Source organism: Mercenaria mercenaria, chromosome 12, assembly GCF_021730395.1.
Source record: "Mercenaria mercenaria strain notata chromosome 12, MADL_Memer_1, whole genome shotgun sequence".
Lineage (NCBI taxonomy): Eukaryota > Metazoa > Mollusca > Bivalvia > Venerida > Veneridae > Mercenaria > Mercenaria mercenaria.
The window spans coordinates 27676867-27694749 of record NC_069372.1 but is presented as its reverse complement, the minus strand read 5'-3'; the positions used below and the strand labels follow the sequence as shown (position 1 = coordinate 27694749).

General features: G+C 33.4%; 1 protein-coding gene across 1 annotated transcript; it reads left to right on the top strand.

Moving 5' to 3' along the window:
- The first annotated feature begins 2322 nt into the window (after positions 1-2322).
- LOC123534835 (serine-enriched protein-like) lies at positions 2323-11018 on the top strand. Its single transcript, XM_045317268.2, has 5 exons — positions 2323-2863; positions 5136-5310; positions 6494-6756; positions 9288-9448; positions 9936-11018. The coding sequence occupies exons 1-5, from the start codon at positions 2734-2736 to the stop codon at positions 10050-10052; spliced, it is 846 nt and encodes a 281-aa protein (XP_045173203.2). The 5' UTR covers positions 2323-2733; the 3' UTR covers positions 10053-11018.
- The last annotated feature ends 6865 nt before the right edge of the window (positions 11019-17883 follow it).

The window sequence follows — 17883 nt, the reverse complement described above, 5'->3', positions numbered from 1 at the left end:
GGAGAGACCCTGATAGTTCAATGGCACGTTTTCCCCTAGCGTAAAATGGTTTCGTATTATTTATAGGAGAACCCGAGGGCCTTTATCAAAGTTTATGGTTGTTTGTTGTGACTAGAATGGACCATTTCCTCAGTCAGTCAAAAGCTTAACTCATAAAAATGTTGACTATCAAATAATAAAGTTTTATTAAAAACAAACGTCGGGATAGATTTGTTTCCTAAAACGTGAAATGAGTACGATAATTTACTTGCATAATGCAAGACGCTATGCACACGTACTAAATTTGCTGCATGAAATATTTCAACTGTTACATATTGACCGAACGAAAGATAATTATATGCAAGATCATTAAATATGTATACTTATACATATTTCATTATCATATTTGCATATTTAAATACACTTTATATCAAATGATCATCATTGTTGACAGGTATGTAATAAAAATGTATGTTTCTTATATGAATTAATAATAAATGTCACTTTCATATGGACAAAGTGGTTGGAACTTACGGAAAGCTGGTTTTATCTGGTAATAACTGGAAAGATAATTCTTGAAATTTGACGTATTTGACGGATCTTGTTATTTTGCATATCTTCCCTGGCGTCTGCCCAGAGTCGTAAAAGGCGAACGTTATACTATTGTTTGGTTATTGTACGTAGCCAGTGTTACACAAAACATTTCAGATGTTTCGACAACGAACGACTTATTTCCCATAACAACAGACCTCATTTGTCTTTTTAATTGAAATTACAATATTAAACTTTAGACCACCAATCTATAATCAGCATGTAATAATTTAAAAGGACAAAAATGATAAAAATGTGAACCTGCTGAAGACTTATCTAAAAGTTTCAACCAGTTATTAATGTATAAATATTACTTTTGACTTCTGTCATTCCGAATCAGATCAACCGCCAATGACGAAGGAGATATAGTAACGGTCCCCGTCAGTAACTACGCGTTCGTGTGTGCGTCCGTGAGAAGAAATACTAAAATCAAGGGATTTTGTCAATCTTCACATTTCAACAGAGGACATTTAGAGGAAGTACAATGTACCAGAACCATAGTTCTCCCTTGTTTCCTTTTGAATTTACGGGGCATACTGCTCTCTACTTGCATTGTGTTACAAAGATAAAGAACAACAGCGTGCACTGTCTGGGATCCATAACTCTACTTTTCTGCAATGAAAAAATGCATGAATGAACGAATACATAAATAAAGTCATTAAATGAATAAATAAATAAATAAATAAATAAATAAATAAATAAATAAATAAATAAATAAATAAAAGATAATCAAATGTAAAAAGATTAGGAAAAAATCTTACTCTCAAGTACAAATGAACTTTTTACCATTTTATGTTTGGAGCAACAGAAACTATTAATATTATAGTTTGGTTGTCCGTATTACTAAGTTGAACAGTGCTAATGTCACATTTGCATAAATTACTGTCATAATATTAGCCGGTATTTTTTACAGATATTCATTTACAGAATGTAATGATACTAGACAGCATATACACACGCACCTTTTTAAAATCTGCATAAACTGATTTTCATTCCATAGAAAAAAATACAACATTAGAAGTAAAACTCGGTATTAAAAATTCGGAGTCTCTTGCGCAAACCCTAGATCCATTGTCACCCTTGCGACCAAAGATTAAATATCATGCTTGCGCAAACCCTAGGTCCATTGTTACCCTTGCGACCAAAGATCAAATATCATGCTTGGACTTGTCCCGCAATAACAATTGTCCCTAATAGTCCAGTTACTTCACACATATTACCTTTTTAAAAGATAAAATTTGCAAAAATATGTACGCGCGAGTTTCTAAAATAAACGGTAGTCCCTTTACTAAATGGCAGAAAATGAGCTTCCATAGATACCAGTCGCAATCAATTCTCGCAGAAAGTTTAAGCTAACCAAAGTAAATTTTGTATTTCAGGACAGTTTCCAACCTTGAGCTTGAATTTACATTTAAAGGTTTCTTGTTTACGTATGATATTTTATTTTAGTAACAGAAAATTTAATATTATTCAGTACAAATACGGATATGGGATGCAACTCAAGGCCAACTTTCAGGTTGTCAAATTATTTTTCAGCCGTGGTAATGAATCTTTGGGTTCAGCGCTTTTGCTTAAAATTGTATGACATTTTATACATTAGTAACATGTATGACTCTAAAATAGGTATATTTATTTCTTCACGTCCAAAGTAAACTAATAAATTTTAAACTTCATACGAATGTCAGCAAAATTTTCCGTTCACCTCAGTGGGCGGCGCTTCGTATATCAAAAGCGCTAACGGTACAATATATAGGCCCAGCCTGATATCAGTTTAGGTAAAGGTGTAATCAAACCAGGATGAGCGTTAACTGAAACAGTTGTGGTTTTCCAGTGACACACCGCAATCTTAAAAATACATGGAGGGAAGATAGTTTGTGATTAAATTAGACAATTATTTTGTTATAACTTCCAAGGCAGTGTGTAGTCGGCCTGAAAAGATAACTGTTTATATATACATACACTTCATTAAATACAGTCCATGGGAGTGGGGAGAGTTTCGTTCACTATATGTGTTAGATAATTTATTTTCCTTGCCGATGGGGTAATAAGAAAATAAGGAGTTATACTGAATACTTTGCTGCGCGGAGTGATCTTATTTTATTCCTGACAGACTGGAGAAAACGTTATAGGGTTTATAAATAATCTGCCTTCAAAATCAAGACGATGCATTCCTACGGATCAAGTTCGTCTGATAGTGACATCAGTTCCAATTCTGGGAGTATGTGTTTTGAAACTGATGGTAGTTTCCAGAGGAAGCGAAGAAGAAGAATACGTCAGGATTCCATCACTTCCGGTAATTTTTTTTATTTTCCATATCAAGGTCTTTTAATGGCCGTTAATTGAGTTTGTAATGTATGTGAACTGGTGAATGTTGAATGATACGTTATACATGTTTATCTGGTATATATTCTATGTTTTCCGAAACCAGTAATGCCTATAATGCCATCTTGTATGCACAAATAATACAATCATTGTAATTAAGTGTGCATTTATTATTATCACCGAAGCTTGTTCTTGAACTTGTATCATGACCATTTATTCTACCAGTTGGATACTCTTGTTAGTACTTGAATAAGGTTGAGGACATGTCAAATGGTTGTAGGCACGAAGAAAACATACATGTCCTTTTGCTTCGGTGTGAAACAGTTTCAAAAATACGCGTAATAAAATTTGATTTAGGAAGCAGTATACAGTTTGGTACAAATTAAAGTTAAGAACCCATTTCAAGTAAGATATATAAAATTAATGAAAATTCTACTACGTACCATGAAAGGTGTGCCCCAGGGCACAACATTGCATTTTCTTCATACAATGTAGAGAGGATCATACACGAACCTGGGCCTTTTCATATTATGCCCACCATTTTACCAGTTACATTCAACTTGTTAAATAAATTTAGTATAAAAAGACACAAATGTGAAATTCCTTTTATTACATGTTAGCTATTTTCTGCAGAAACTTGAAATTTCTTCTTTCTTTTACATATTTCAGTGTTTACCCAGCTTTTTCAATCAGTCACATTCAAGACAAATTCAATTTCATTTTTTTCGGATACTTAATTATGAGTGCATAATATCTGATACAGATCACATGTACTAGGCATAGGAAATAGAGATCAATATAATTGCACCTTTACTAATCCTACCAGGTGTTCTGTATTACAAAAGTGGATCTATTGTGACATTTTGATACAAGCAAAACTGTATTATCTGCACTATTATTTACCTACTGGTACTTCGTTTTACTATTGGCTTGTTAAAAGTTAATTTTTTACCATATGTAAGTTGACAGAATCATAGGAACCATGTCTTGAGGGGTAAATCAAACACAAATGAATAAATCCTTAATGATTTTGTTGTGCAAAAAAGTATGATATTGTGTCTTAAACAGTTTTCATTTTCCACTCAATTGTGTAATTGCAAGGGAAGTTAACTAATAGATCTCTACTTATAAGTACTAGCCCAAGGCAAGAGTTGTCATTCTTTGTGGATCACAACTTTAAATTAAAAATTAAAACTTCTGTTATTGATATTAACAAAACTATCATAAACTTCACATTTGTGAAATCATTTTTGGTTATTTCAAGGACTTTGAAATTAATTTCTAGACTTTATTTAATGTAATTCTATCATTGAAAATTTTAGGGCCTATCTCTACATGTACATACATTGTTTTTACACATCATAAGATTTAAATAAATTGAAGAAAATAAAATTTCATTGAATACAAACCATGCATGTCAGTTGAAGAAAAATTAAAAGTGTGCACCTCAAGAACATCTAAGAACTTTTTCAGGTAGATTCATTTTAATAATTTGGTCTAGAATCTGAACCGAATAAAGTTATGATAGTTCTGTCAAGACAACGTTTTGGAATAATATAAATGACACGTGTATGCATAAATACATACATTGGAAATAACTTTGGAAACTTATTAACTTTTGTGAAAGATGTCCCAGATTCAGTGCTTATCTGTCCTAAATTAAAACGAAATTGAATTTGCAATGTCAATTTTGAGCTCATGACCAGGTCATAGATTGTACTTTTATTTGACAATTAGTTTAACTCATGGTTTGAAAGTACTTTTATTTGACAATAGTAATCACGGTGAGTTATAATCAGTTAACTGAACAGGGAATACGATACATTACTATTACATAGAACATGGCGTGCAATAAGTGTAAAGACATATTAGGAAAATTTATAAATATTTTGTTGCGTTTCTTGCGTATATTTTTATTGTGCATTTTCGAAATCTCCATTACGTCTTATGACCAGCTGAAAAATACAGGGGGCTTAATTGTCCAATGAAAATGCTATTTTTTTTTTTATATATTATACAATAAATAGTGTCATCATTGTTGACGAAACCATTACACTAAAGCGTAAATTAACACATGTGTGTATAATATCAATCCATTCATTCATCCTTAGGATGTTTCAAGCTAAACAGTCTTCCTGATAATTCCCAAGTGTCTAGTATGGCAGACTTGCCGGCGCATTTAAGTTTTCTGGCACCGGAAGTCACACATAATAACTACTGACAAATGATTATCTTGGTTTCAGTATCCACCAACCCAGAAGAAGAGGCCTATGTTATGGTGCTTCAAAATCGCCAAGGCCTATATGATGACATCAGAAGTATGACGACCCTTAAGGATATTAATGACGTCACGTTTTTAGCGGGCGAGGAACAAAAACCCGTGGATGGAGTTCGAACGCTGATATCGACAAGAAACAGGTGATTTTGACAATAAAAATACTAGAGTTCTAGTTTTCATATAGCAGAATAAAGCATTTTATATAACATGTAACTACTTTTATTAAATTAGTAGAGTACTCTAAATCTAGTAAATCTTTGCTTAAAATACTGAAACAGTGTTCAACATTTCATTAGAATAGTCATAACAAAAATTCTTCTGGGTATTGCATTACTTGGTTGTTGCCAATATTAGCTTAGGTTTATCGGCTAATTATGATGTTTCAAAGTTGAGCCAATTTTAAATATCTACTTTCGTTTCATTTTATTTTCTTTCTCAATACGCAAAAGACCAGCTATGGTCATGACGTCATCTCTAAAACGGTTATCTTCCTATTACATTGAAAATTATGCCTTTTATCAGCGAGTTTGGCTGTTTGACAATTTATCATTACTCTATCCTTAAATATAGACATTGTATAGTCTTAAGCTCAATGTACTTTTATATGCGCTCTTTAAAAAGTAAAAGTATGGACAAAACTTCCAGAACATGACTGTAAGATTTGTTCCGCCGTAGGCCTGCAATTTAACCAAAAAAATAAGGGGAGGTAATAGTTAAAAATATATTCACATTTAGAACTATTTAACAAATAAGCCTATTACTGACGTGAGGAATGTATTATCAGTAAAATATTTGAAATATGCCGTACATTTTCTGTTCAAAACATAACATTTAACATAATACAATGTAGCAATCTATATTGTATTAGGAATTTTATCTTAACGGTTGCAACGAACAATCCGTTTTAAGGTCGTTGACATTGATAACTGTAATACCAAGAAGTAATAAAGATAATACATAAAATATAAGATAATATTAGTTGCTAGCATAGGAAGTGGTAAATATCCTATATATTGACATTTTAAAAGTTAGATAAAGGAAATATTTCAAAAATTAGATAGAGAAAACATATAGAAATTAGGTAGAAATTAGATTGGAAATAGACAGAGAACATATTTCTAAAATTAGATAGAGAACTTTATTAAGGAATTTATCTGATCTTTGCATACCCTAAAATATCACGGAAAACAAAAGTATCTTTTGCAAAAAATGGCATTTCAGAAACACTTTCCCTCAAAACCAAAGTAAAACTTTAAAAGATTTTGTATTTGTATTTTGATTCTATATTCGCGGTATATATGCCATTTTTTTGTTTGTTTTCAGATTACTTGGCCAACTCATTTCTTCGTTTGAGAAAAACAAAAAGGTTGCTGTTTGTGCTAAAAGGTCTAAACTAAGGAAAACAATAAACAAACTAAATAAACTAAGCTGTGTTCATACCAGTAGACGTGAAAATGACAAACAATCTGACCTAAAAAAGAAGCTGCTGATTATTCCAATGAAGGCTTTCGATCACGAATCTTTTCAAAGATTCATTAATTACATTCACTGTGGGACTTTAACCATAGACTCCGGAACAGTAATTGGTAAGTACTGAAATATACGCCTTCAACTGCTGCATTATATGGATAACTTATCACACCGAGTCTCGTTATGCAGTCAAACATGTCTTCAGCGTCGGCCAAAGTAAGCCGAAAATGATCACTTGATGCTGATGCCTGCTTCATATAGACATGTATATTTTCATATAAAATGAAATTGGAATACCTTGTATGCTAAAGGTCAACCTACGCGCAGGAATATTGTCGCACAATCATGTACCGATAGGGGAAGTAACACTTGTGTTGGAGTTAGGCTACAGGATCAGGTGATTCAGAACATGTCGAGCTGTATTTATAAACTGTTGACCGAAATAGGTCCATAATTAAACTAAAATTATATCAGATTACAGATTTAACGATAACAGGACAGTGTCCCATCACTGTACTAGTAATCTAGATAGTTTTGCTGGTTTATCATCAACAGCATATCAGTTACAGTATTTACGTTAGAGGTCTGCCTTGGTGATAATTCCAGGGACCATAGTACCACTGTTAACCTGTTCTCCACAAGAAAATGACAAATGACCTCAGACAAACCGTCTTTAGTCAGTTGGACAACTTAAATCTCGCCCGGGGTTCGAACCTACAGCTAGAACAGTAATACACAATAATTCTTTGTAGTCACTGCCTACTAGATCAAACTGTACTTTGGTTTATCTGTGCGAATCACCAAAAACGTAAAAGTATTTTTGATCTGTACCGACATACGCGTTTTTCTTGTCTTGGTTTTTTTTTAAAGAATTAATGTAATTATTTTTACACATTAACGATAGACATTTAATTGAGAGTGTTTGTATCTAAAATTCAGTACATGAAAGTACAAAAGGAACTATTCAGACACATGCACTGTTTATGCTAACAGACCAAAAATTACGTTATCTACAGTGTTCAAAAAGACAAGTTAGGGTTTTAATAAGCACTGGTAAAACATACTTACTTTATGCGATGACCGAATTTCAGCAGGTGTGTCCTTGATTAAGAACCCGTGCCGAATGACATACTCCGGTTATATAATAATACATATATGTCATACAACTGTCCACGACATATAATCTTATGCAGAATTCTGTTAAAATAACGAGCTAAAACTGGCGTAATGAATGAGAAATCCTAGCATAATTAATTAGCATAATTTTGCAGAATCATTTCTTTGTTCTTTACAGGAAGTAAAATGATATAAATAAATGGCCACTTGCTGTTTCTATCAAACCTTCTGTACCATTCATGTTGTTTTTCCTGAGGGTTTATCAATAAATAATACCAATTTAGAAATGAAACTTGCATGCACAGACTAATATACTTTCCATATTCTAATTGTCAACTGTTTTATGACTAACCATAACGTCCAGACAAATGCTCAAGTTTGATAAAGTTTCTATGTACCAGCGAAAGGTAATCTCTAGGCTTCAATTAATGTTTATGCTTGACATATTTTATTGGCCTTGAGTTTTCCAGTTTTTATCGGGAAACTTTTGTCACATCTTTCTGAAAACACGGAAAGGGCCGATCTTTTACCTTTTGAAAAAATTCACGTACGCCGACGCCGGGGAAAATAAGACAGCTCTAAACATACTTCGTATAATACAACCAGAATCATGCTATATGACATCTAAAACAAATTTAAGAGTACACTCTATGTTTGTTTTCTTTCAAACATTATTTATCCTGTCATTATTATGAACGCTGAGACTGTCTATCCTACGTGATAAACCAATCATGATCAATTTGATGAACTTTCACATTATCTCCCCTGTAATTACTTAATGGCTTTGCTTCAAACTTAAAGAAGTCTAGTTTCCTCAGATATCGTACTAGTTCACCATCAAGAACCGAAACAACCCTCTGACAGCTCTTGTTGATCACCCCACACTTTTTTCATACACAAAGTGTTGCACTGGTAGCGGTTTAAATGCCTTTATGTAGATTTGGTGTTTTCTGTCATAGCTTAATGTCAGCATTTAATAATTTAGATAAATAACATATTTTTGTATTCCGTTGGAAATGTAGTTGACAAATGTGCCACTCAAAGTTGACGTTACGCACACTTATTTTGATAAATGCAGATGTGCAGCAAATATTTGAAGTCGACGAGTGCGAAAAGACATCAATATCTAGTCGTTTGTATCTTATCATATTAATAAACCTTGGCGTGTCTGAAAAAAAAAAACAACAACAACAAAAAAACATCAGAACAAGATAATAATTTGATTGATAAAATATAACTTATCTGACGGTAAATTTATAAAAGTGACAGCTATTTCTTTTTACAGAAAATCATGCAGGAAACATTTAAGCAAGTGTGACCGAAGTGAAAAACACGGAAATGCATAATGCATAAATTTTAAATAACTTTACGCACTACTGTGAGCAACACCTGGAAAAGCAAATACTTTCCCGACAAGATATTTTTGTACGAAATTAAACTTTTCAAAGCAATACCCCTCTACGTAAGAAAACACATTTCAGTGTTCCAAATGTTTTTACTCTACAGAAGTCGCATTCATTCATATTTTCAGGTCTGTTAAATGCAGCTTATATGTTTGACGTTCCGGAAGTCCGACAGGCATGCTGGGATTTTGCCCTTGGTTGTGTGGTACGAACAGACAACCTTAACGATCTTTTCACGTCCGCTCGGAAATATACAGATCACAAAATGACAAACGAACTCATGAAAACGGTAAATAGTTGCATTTGCACATCAATTTTTGTTTTGTAAATGTTCATCATTTGAAAATTATTGTAGAGCTACAATACTGACATGTTTCTGCTTTAAACACTGTTTGCTATTTGCATAAGTTTCGTAAGTTAGATCAAAAGTCAAAACAGTAAAGTCATATAATATAAACTGAACAAGTGAATGATTTCTAAAACCGCACAGTTAGTACCAACCTGTTCACAAATGTTCTTTAGCGGAGCAGTGATACTTTCACAGCTGTCTGCTGGGAGTCATACAAACATGGTGTTGTGAACATACAGTACAGTTCAGCTATTTTGTGGTGGTCAGAATCACAACGCTAAAGTTATGCTGAGATTGTAAAAGGCGGATTAGAAACAAAGGGAACAACTCAAATAATCAGGACCCCGGTACCTCAGTGTATCAAAGCCACAGTTGTCTGTTTTCAGATAAATCAATTTTGTTTTAATTGTCAAAATTTTATTTACAGATGAAAAAGTACTCCGTAGAGCATCCGCATATTCTTGAGCATTCTCGGTCTCTGTCAGAATTGGCAAAAGCGGTTTTCAAAGAACTGGAGCCGGAAGTTACCCTAAGTGTTACGTAATTGGATGGATGTCTTTGGTGTTTTTTTTGCAAATATACGAAATCTTTACTCGGCAATGAACTCAGTTGTTGTTTCCGTAATCATATGACGTCATCTTACTGAATACGCACATGATTTTACAAGTCAACGGAACAATAAACAACAGCACGAGTACAGTTTATGCATTACAATTTTTCAGCAAAGTTGGTTTCGTATAATCTTTCCGAGTGATGAGAAGACCTATACATTGAAGAAAACTTTTTGAAGTTACTTGCAGCCTGTCACCGGAAAAATCATTGACATTCTTTTAACGATTGAATGCTTTCTTTGAATGCATGATTTAGTCGGAAGAAAATATGATTTGATTTGGAAGAAGTAGCTTCTTTTTCGTATTTTTATTTCGTTTTAAGAAGATACGGACGGAATGAAAAGAATCAAAGTACTGTGATTAATGTTATATATGTGATTTACATGAAACAGTAAGTGCCTGTGTGATCTAGTGAACGTTTATGTTTTTGTTTTAGCTTTGAAAAGGCACCAGGTTGTTTAAAATACTGAATTTTATTATTGTTTTTGTATTCAGAATTTTACAAATTGTGACTTGTAAAGATAGTTTTATGTAGATAAGAAACATAAATGTGTTTTGGAAATGCATATGTACATTCGGAGACGGATTAACAGCATATGCATGCTTTTAAACTCATTATAAATGTGATATAAACTTGACCATTAGTGTGTTATTTTATACATGGGCATGTCATCAGAGACAGTATTGATAGAACGAAAGCCTTTTTAAACTTTATTCTTAACAGAATCTCCTTCATCATAACATATTATATAACTATTATGTTGTATTTTTATTGTATAGGCTGTTGTTTCTATACAGTCTCTTGTACATAATGCACACATTTGTTTTATTTTTATACATGAGATGATACTAAATTAAATTTAGACACAGGGATTTAAAAAGTGTGTTTGTGTTTAGGTTAATGAAATTGCGCACAATGGTTTGTGTAAATGTAATGACGCACAACTGTGTGTTAGCGTAATGGCGCACAATGGTCTGTATTAATGTTATGGTGCACAATTTCATGTGTTAGTGTAATGACACACAACTGTATGTGTTAACATAATGGCGAACAACGGTTTGTGTTAATGTAATGGCGCACAACTGTGCTAGTGTAATGGCGCACAATTGTTTGTGTTAATGTAATGGCGCACAAAAAGTCTTTGAGCAAACGCAACGGCGCACATATGTTATGTTGCATGTGGCAGTTGCATAACAGCTGTATTTCTAATTGACTTTATCATTAGAAAGCCCTTTGTATACAACTTTCAATATAATGTTTTTCTTTAATATTTTGTGTCAAAAGTCTTACACATCTAAGAGTTTTATGAAAGAAAACTGTTTTATGAGAGCTATTTTAATGGAAGTATGTTCTCGGTCGTAAATATTTTGATTTAGTATCTACAAATCAGCCTTGACCAAGTTGTTTACAGGCAATATTGTGCAAATACATTAATTAACCTCATATATCTAAATTGATAACAGTATTTAAGGTGAGTGTCGCCGTCACCTGTTGAAAGTTAAGATAAGTTTGTTTATCCAGGTCAAAAACACATGATTCTTACTAAAAACTTTCATATGTGGCAGTTTACTAAATTACAGTCGACATGTTTATTTGATACAGTAAATCAGTAATTTGTTTACAATATCTTATGACGGATTATCATTGAACACCCCTGGACTTATTGAACTCAACTGCCACATTATCAAAGCTTATTAGTACATCAATATTTACAACAAGATGTAGCACGATACCCGCTACTATATTTAGAGTGAGTACATAGATAAAACATGTATATCACTTCGTACCGAGTACTGACAGTTTTTCGGCGTGACTTTGATCTCGAGATTTTAGCTAAAAATACATATCTGTTGTTAAACTAACAGGAAAGCCACCATTCCAAGAACGCCTGTACCTCACTACCGTAACTTACGACATGGCTGTGTATGTATATGGTGTGTACATACAAATTTCACACCTACATTTATGTTTGTCTATGATCTATATATTTCGGAAAGCAATAAAATTCTCATGGGAAGGTCCACCTGTGCACACGAATGGCTTTGTTACTGCTCTAACCAGACACGATCACGTGCACGAATAGAGCTGGGCACATGCACAACGAATCTTTCTTATGCAAACAGTCCTTCGTAAGAAATGAACTCGAGTATTATATATAAACTTCACATTATTCTAATATCTTATATAATTCTGAAACTATGCTGTAAAAATGTGCATTATGTGGAGTTGGGTCAGGATTACAGTTTGGGGCGGAGAGAGATGGAGGGCATGAATACATCAAATTGTATAGTGGACGCAACTTGACCACGATGGTTGACCTTTGCATTATAATACATGATAAGGCACAACCTATTATTGAAAAGGAGTGTACGTAAAACACGAGCTGCACGAGAAAAAGGAAATACAAATTTGCGTAAATATAAATAAGTGTATTGGAAAGTTTTAACTGATAAAATGTAAATAAATATACTTTGATACTGCACTGTATACAAACTAATTCCATATAAATATACACGGCTACTCTAAGAACCCTTGATTTCTACAATGAAATAATCGATATGAATAAATAGCCTAAGGTCAACCATCGCGGTCAAGTTGCGACTACTATACAGGTTGACGTTAGTTTGTATTTGTATATATCTAAACAAGAATTCAACACTTCTTAGGCTATTTACAAAGAAGCGTTAGGTTCTTGACGTACGCTGTCGGTGTCACATAGCTCGTTGGTCCAGTCGATGTCCTGTGCATAGAAGAAGTAAAGGCATTATATTTTCATAATCCTGACCTCATTGGTCATAACATGGTGAAGGATTTATCTTGACTTGAACTAACTATCAACTTGTATTTAAGTTACAGTGAAGGGGGATGGGTGAGTTCAGGGCGGGTACATCAAACATAAACAGCTGTGCGCAAAGTACGTTCTTTAGTCCGAGTTGAAATGACTTGTAGTGAAGCAACTTTGAAACTATATGAAATTATATATAAGTAATATAATAGTACAAATATTTAATATTAATTTTCAAAAATAAAATATAATTAAAAATTTCAAGTGACGTGCTACACATGACTGATTTAATCACACAATCTCCCCACAAAAAAATGTGAACAAACTAAAACGCTGTCACGGTGCAAGAAAAATGAGTAAGGAGTGGTAATATTCACTTTAACTTTGTCAAAAAAAAAAAAAAAAAAAACTGACAGGAGAGACTGTTTTAAGGGTAAAGGATCCGTAATGACACTCGGCAAATAACGTTTTCTCCGTAGGCGGTTTCGGCATTTTCCGTTTATTACGGAAAGCTATGTGCGCGTTGAGCAAATTTACGTCCGAAAAATACTGAATAAACTAACGAGAATACGCACATTTTGTAATCTGACGGATATTGCCGAGTGCCATTATGGGTCCAATTTCTTAATGCTACAAATAAGACATATATGAGCAGTACCATGAGAAAACCAACATAGTGGGTTTGCGACCAGCAAGGATCCAGACCAGCCTGCGCATCCGCGCAGTCTGGTCAGGATCCATGCTGTTCGCTAACAGTTTCTTCAATGTCAGTAGGCTTTAAAAGCGAACAGCATGGAGCCTGACCAGACTGCGCGGATGCGCAGGCTGGTCTGGATCCATGCTGGTCGCAAACCCACTATGTTGGTTTTCCCATGGCACGGCTCAATTATATAAAGACAAGTGATTTTCACAGAAAAAGGTCTGAAAGGGTACTGGACGCAATTTTGTCATTGGCCAGTATACAGAGTAAACCATTGAGAACGAGAATGAAACGAAGACTGTTGAAAATACGGACAAAACCTTTAAGAAAAACATCAGTTGCAAGTACATTCAATAACTTCGTAAAGCCTCAACCATGTATAATAGCGGCATGAAAACAATTCAATAATACAGGAACATGTCTAAAATTGGCATCATAAATCACTGAAACACAGCGGAAATAATGGTGGTAACTATTTTAACGGTCGAGTAAAAAATACATAGTATACAAAATGAAAAATAGTGTAATAGAAACTTATACACTTGGAAAAGGAAAAACAACAGAAGACCGAAAAGTGTTACATAACGTCTAGAAATACGTACAGAACTTACATAATTTGAAACTGAACTCACTGTGACGTATACGATCAACTCTGATGTATACCAAATTCTACAGCCTTTGCAAATTAGATGAACATATAAATCATGTAAGATATTAAATGATGTGTGTGAGTTGGCTAACAATGGAGGCACCCGGGTCGGATTATTTGCTTGTCGAATCTTACAGCACTAGCTGTCTAGGAAATGATTTTCAGCCTAGTACAACAGGTAGGGAGAGATACAAAAGAGTTTATGAGTGAGTGAGTGAGTGAGCTGCATTTTACCGCAATTTGACAAATTCGTGAAGTTTCAGTACTGATTTAATTTAACTCGTTAAATGAAAATAAAAATATTATATGCGAATACTTTAGTTTTATTCAAATCGTTCGATACATTCAGTACAGAGACTTTAGAATTTATACAAGTGAATCAAGTACATCGTGAAGACATTGACAAACGATCTGTACGATAGTTTACTTCCTCGTGAGGTCAAGGCCAGAATGTTCAAGCTGATTGGTAAGTGTGTTTCCGGGAGTACGATACTGCCTCATGCAGGTATAAATATAGGAGCCACGGACAATGGTCAGGCCCTACTCTTTGGTGTAACGTTTTACATAAATAACACATTCTTGAGAATAGGGACTTTATAAAGTTTTCCAAATATCTAAAGAAGCATTTTATATAGCATAGTTTAAACCCCATCTTATATTTATGGTTAAAGTTGTATTTACATATTGTACTTTGATCCCAAATCATATGAATATCGAATTTGAGACAAAAAATACATGTAAGTATGAGTACGTTTAAATAAAAATAGTTTGATCCAATGAGTTTCGGACCATATTTATTTCAAAACGCACTCGCAGGATCTCAGCCATTTTTTCTCGGATACCAGAATTCAAACTATTTTGTGCTTACGATGCTCTATCGATAGCTTCTTTTTCTTTAAAAATTTAATCTATTTAAACGAGATCCTTAAAAATTCTATTTGTTCCATATGTAGTCATTTTATGGGTTATTCAGTTGTTTATTTCCACTTCAACGTGTCATATGTTTTCTTCGTTCTAAATAAGTCTGTTTTATAGGCTTGTTGAACTGTTCAAAGTCACACTGAAATATGACATGTCGTAAACATTTTCTGGTTTTAATCAAAAGGTGAAGGCACGAGACTGATTTCATTGCACGAGAACATGATACTGACACTTTATTTTCGCATAAGGAGTGTAATGTTTTAGTTATAAACATGATTCAGGGGAGACAAAGGTTTCTTTATATTATGCAACATACCTTCGAACTTTGCATTATTTTTTTTAAAATTGAAGTTCATTCACCAAGAAAAGGATTTATAGTCAGGACATGATTGAACGTTATGCATATTGTATTAGAATGCAAAAAAAACCCTAGCAAATACAGAAAGTTCCCACTGCAAAGCAGTTCTTAATTTTTCACATTCTCTGTGCTTGACATTTTATTAACATTATCATTACAGACTACTCGCATTTTTGAATCTTATCAGTGACAATAGCTTTTCTTTGGCCCCCACTTTTAGTTATAAGAGTTTTTTAAACTTTAAAAAAATATCTTCTTCTTCTTCTTCACAATAAAAAAGAAATTTTAGTTGATATGTTTTTTTTTTCTTTTAGGTAACAAAGCTAACACGTTAAATGTCAATCTTTCAAATGTTTGATTCTCCTGATCTTTACCAACCTTCATACAACTGTAAATAAAACCATATATCAAGTAAAACGGTAAATTCTCTATATTTTAAGGTCCATACGGAAATCCTGCGTGTTACAGAATACTTAAGTGACATGGACAGTTTTGTACTTTTGCCTGTTGCTCTAAAATATCCACATTTGGTCAGTCATTCTCAGTTACAACGTGACAGATTTCAGTATGCGAATGGTTCCAACACTTTCTGAACATAAGACAATTCTATTTAAACCGTTCTCTTAACGGGCAATAATGAAATGCTACGAAGTGCTCTGTACTTTTCTCCGATTATCTTCTCACCGGTTTCAACGCTTTTATTTCACTGTCGTTTGCTCATTTGCATCTCTTGCATGGAAGGACAGTCGATATGAAACTTAATTGACACGCATAAATAAGGTTTTTGATTTTGTTTTCCCAAATGATTTTATTTTATCAGAAAACATACTCTAGACGACGAAAGTCGATTTTTATGCGTATCTTAAATGAATCCAAGATTGCTACTAAAGCTGGCACGCCGAAATTGAAATTTCACAAAATGGCAGACAGAGTAGGCATTTCCTCAACATCTCGATATATTTTAAGCGCACAAAATGTCTTAAGCCTTTAGAATAATAATAATAATAATAAAAAAATCTGTTGCACTTAACAACTACAAATGTTCTAAACCAAAAATGATAGTTCATTGGAGAACAGGAACTACTGACTTCAGAGACAAATAATTTCCTTGAGAACTTGTCATTTTTAAGAATTGACAGGTATATTAATAAATTTATTTCTGATTATCATGCAGATTAATCAAATGAACTTATTTTGAATTTATTCATTAGAATATTTGTCAGTTTGATTATATAAAGATGAATTTCCTGCTCACTAGAAAGTAACTGAGTTTACATTATGAGACATTGACCGAGAAGGAATTTGACAATTTATAGTTTTGACCTTTATTGACCGAATTAAAATTCACATCCTGAACATGTTCAGCCTTGCAGAGTTCCATTTGTCATATGTATGGGTTATAGATCATTTACTGATCTTCTTGGTAGTGCGTCATAAAGCTAATTCACCAGGGCCCAGTTGTTCGAAACTTTAATCGGCTGTTAAACTAACTGCCTGTTAAATTTTGATTCAAAATATCAGGCATGATGGGAACTACTAGTATGATGTTTTAATTTTACTCTAAAGACGTTTTAGTGTTGACGATTCTTAAATTATAATATGTTTTAATAAGTCTTCTAGAATGTCGAAATGTAACTCGAAAAGTTAATCGACCGTTAGCTTAATCGCCTGTTAAAGTTTCGAAAGTGACTATAAAACCAGTTTGCTATGAGGTAGGCCAACCGACTTACTGTTAAACGCTCGATATGTTCAGAATGTGTGTTAGTCATTTTTAGGGAGTAACTAAATAAGTATAAACACTGTTAAAGAAATTTTGAAAAAAAAAAAAATATATATATATTTGTGCCATAGGAAAATGATAAACTTTCTTGCCAATTATTTTGCCATCGCAAGTGACTATAAAACCAATTTGCTATGACGTATGCAATATTTTCATACATCTTTTCATGGAAGATTAATTCATTCAAATTTTAACAGATAAGCCAATATAACAATCTGCATTTTTTTGTAAAGCTCTAATAAGGTGGCAGTGGAGCGAGATTTTTCGTTTTTATTAAATACGGCCCGTAAATAAAAAATCCATTTGTATTCAATAACTTCAAAAAGCAGCATTTCTGATTTATTTTGTAATATGACAGTAATCTGTGCTTCAACATGATATTATTAATTAATTTGTTTTAGTGGTCACCTTCAGAATAACAAGCGACCGAGTATTGTACATTCACCCGTCAGAGGTTCGTCAAAATCCCGAGACGAACAACAGGGACCATGGTAGACCTCTGGTATTGCAGTGGCAATACAGAAGTGCTCTACAGGTAGAAAATGCTAGTGTTCATCCCTTGTGGTTGTT

What these genes read in the sequence shown, in the direction of transcription:
- LOC123534835 (XM_045317268.2), top strand. Translation starts at nt 2,734, where the DNA reads ATGCATTCCTACGGATCAAGTTCGTCTGATAGTGACATCAGTTCCAAT. An exon ending in TCAGGATTCCATCACTTCCG is followed by an intron (nt 2,864 to 5,135) that starts GTAATTTTTTTT and finishes TCTTGGTTTCAG; the next exon opens with TATCCACCAACCCAGAAGAA. An exon ending in CAAACGAACTCATGAAAACG is followed by an intron (nt 9,449 to 9,935) that starts GTAAATAGTTGC and finishes TTTTATTTACAG; the next exon opens with ATGAAAAAGTACTCCGTAGA.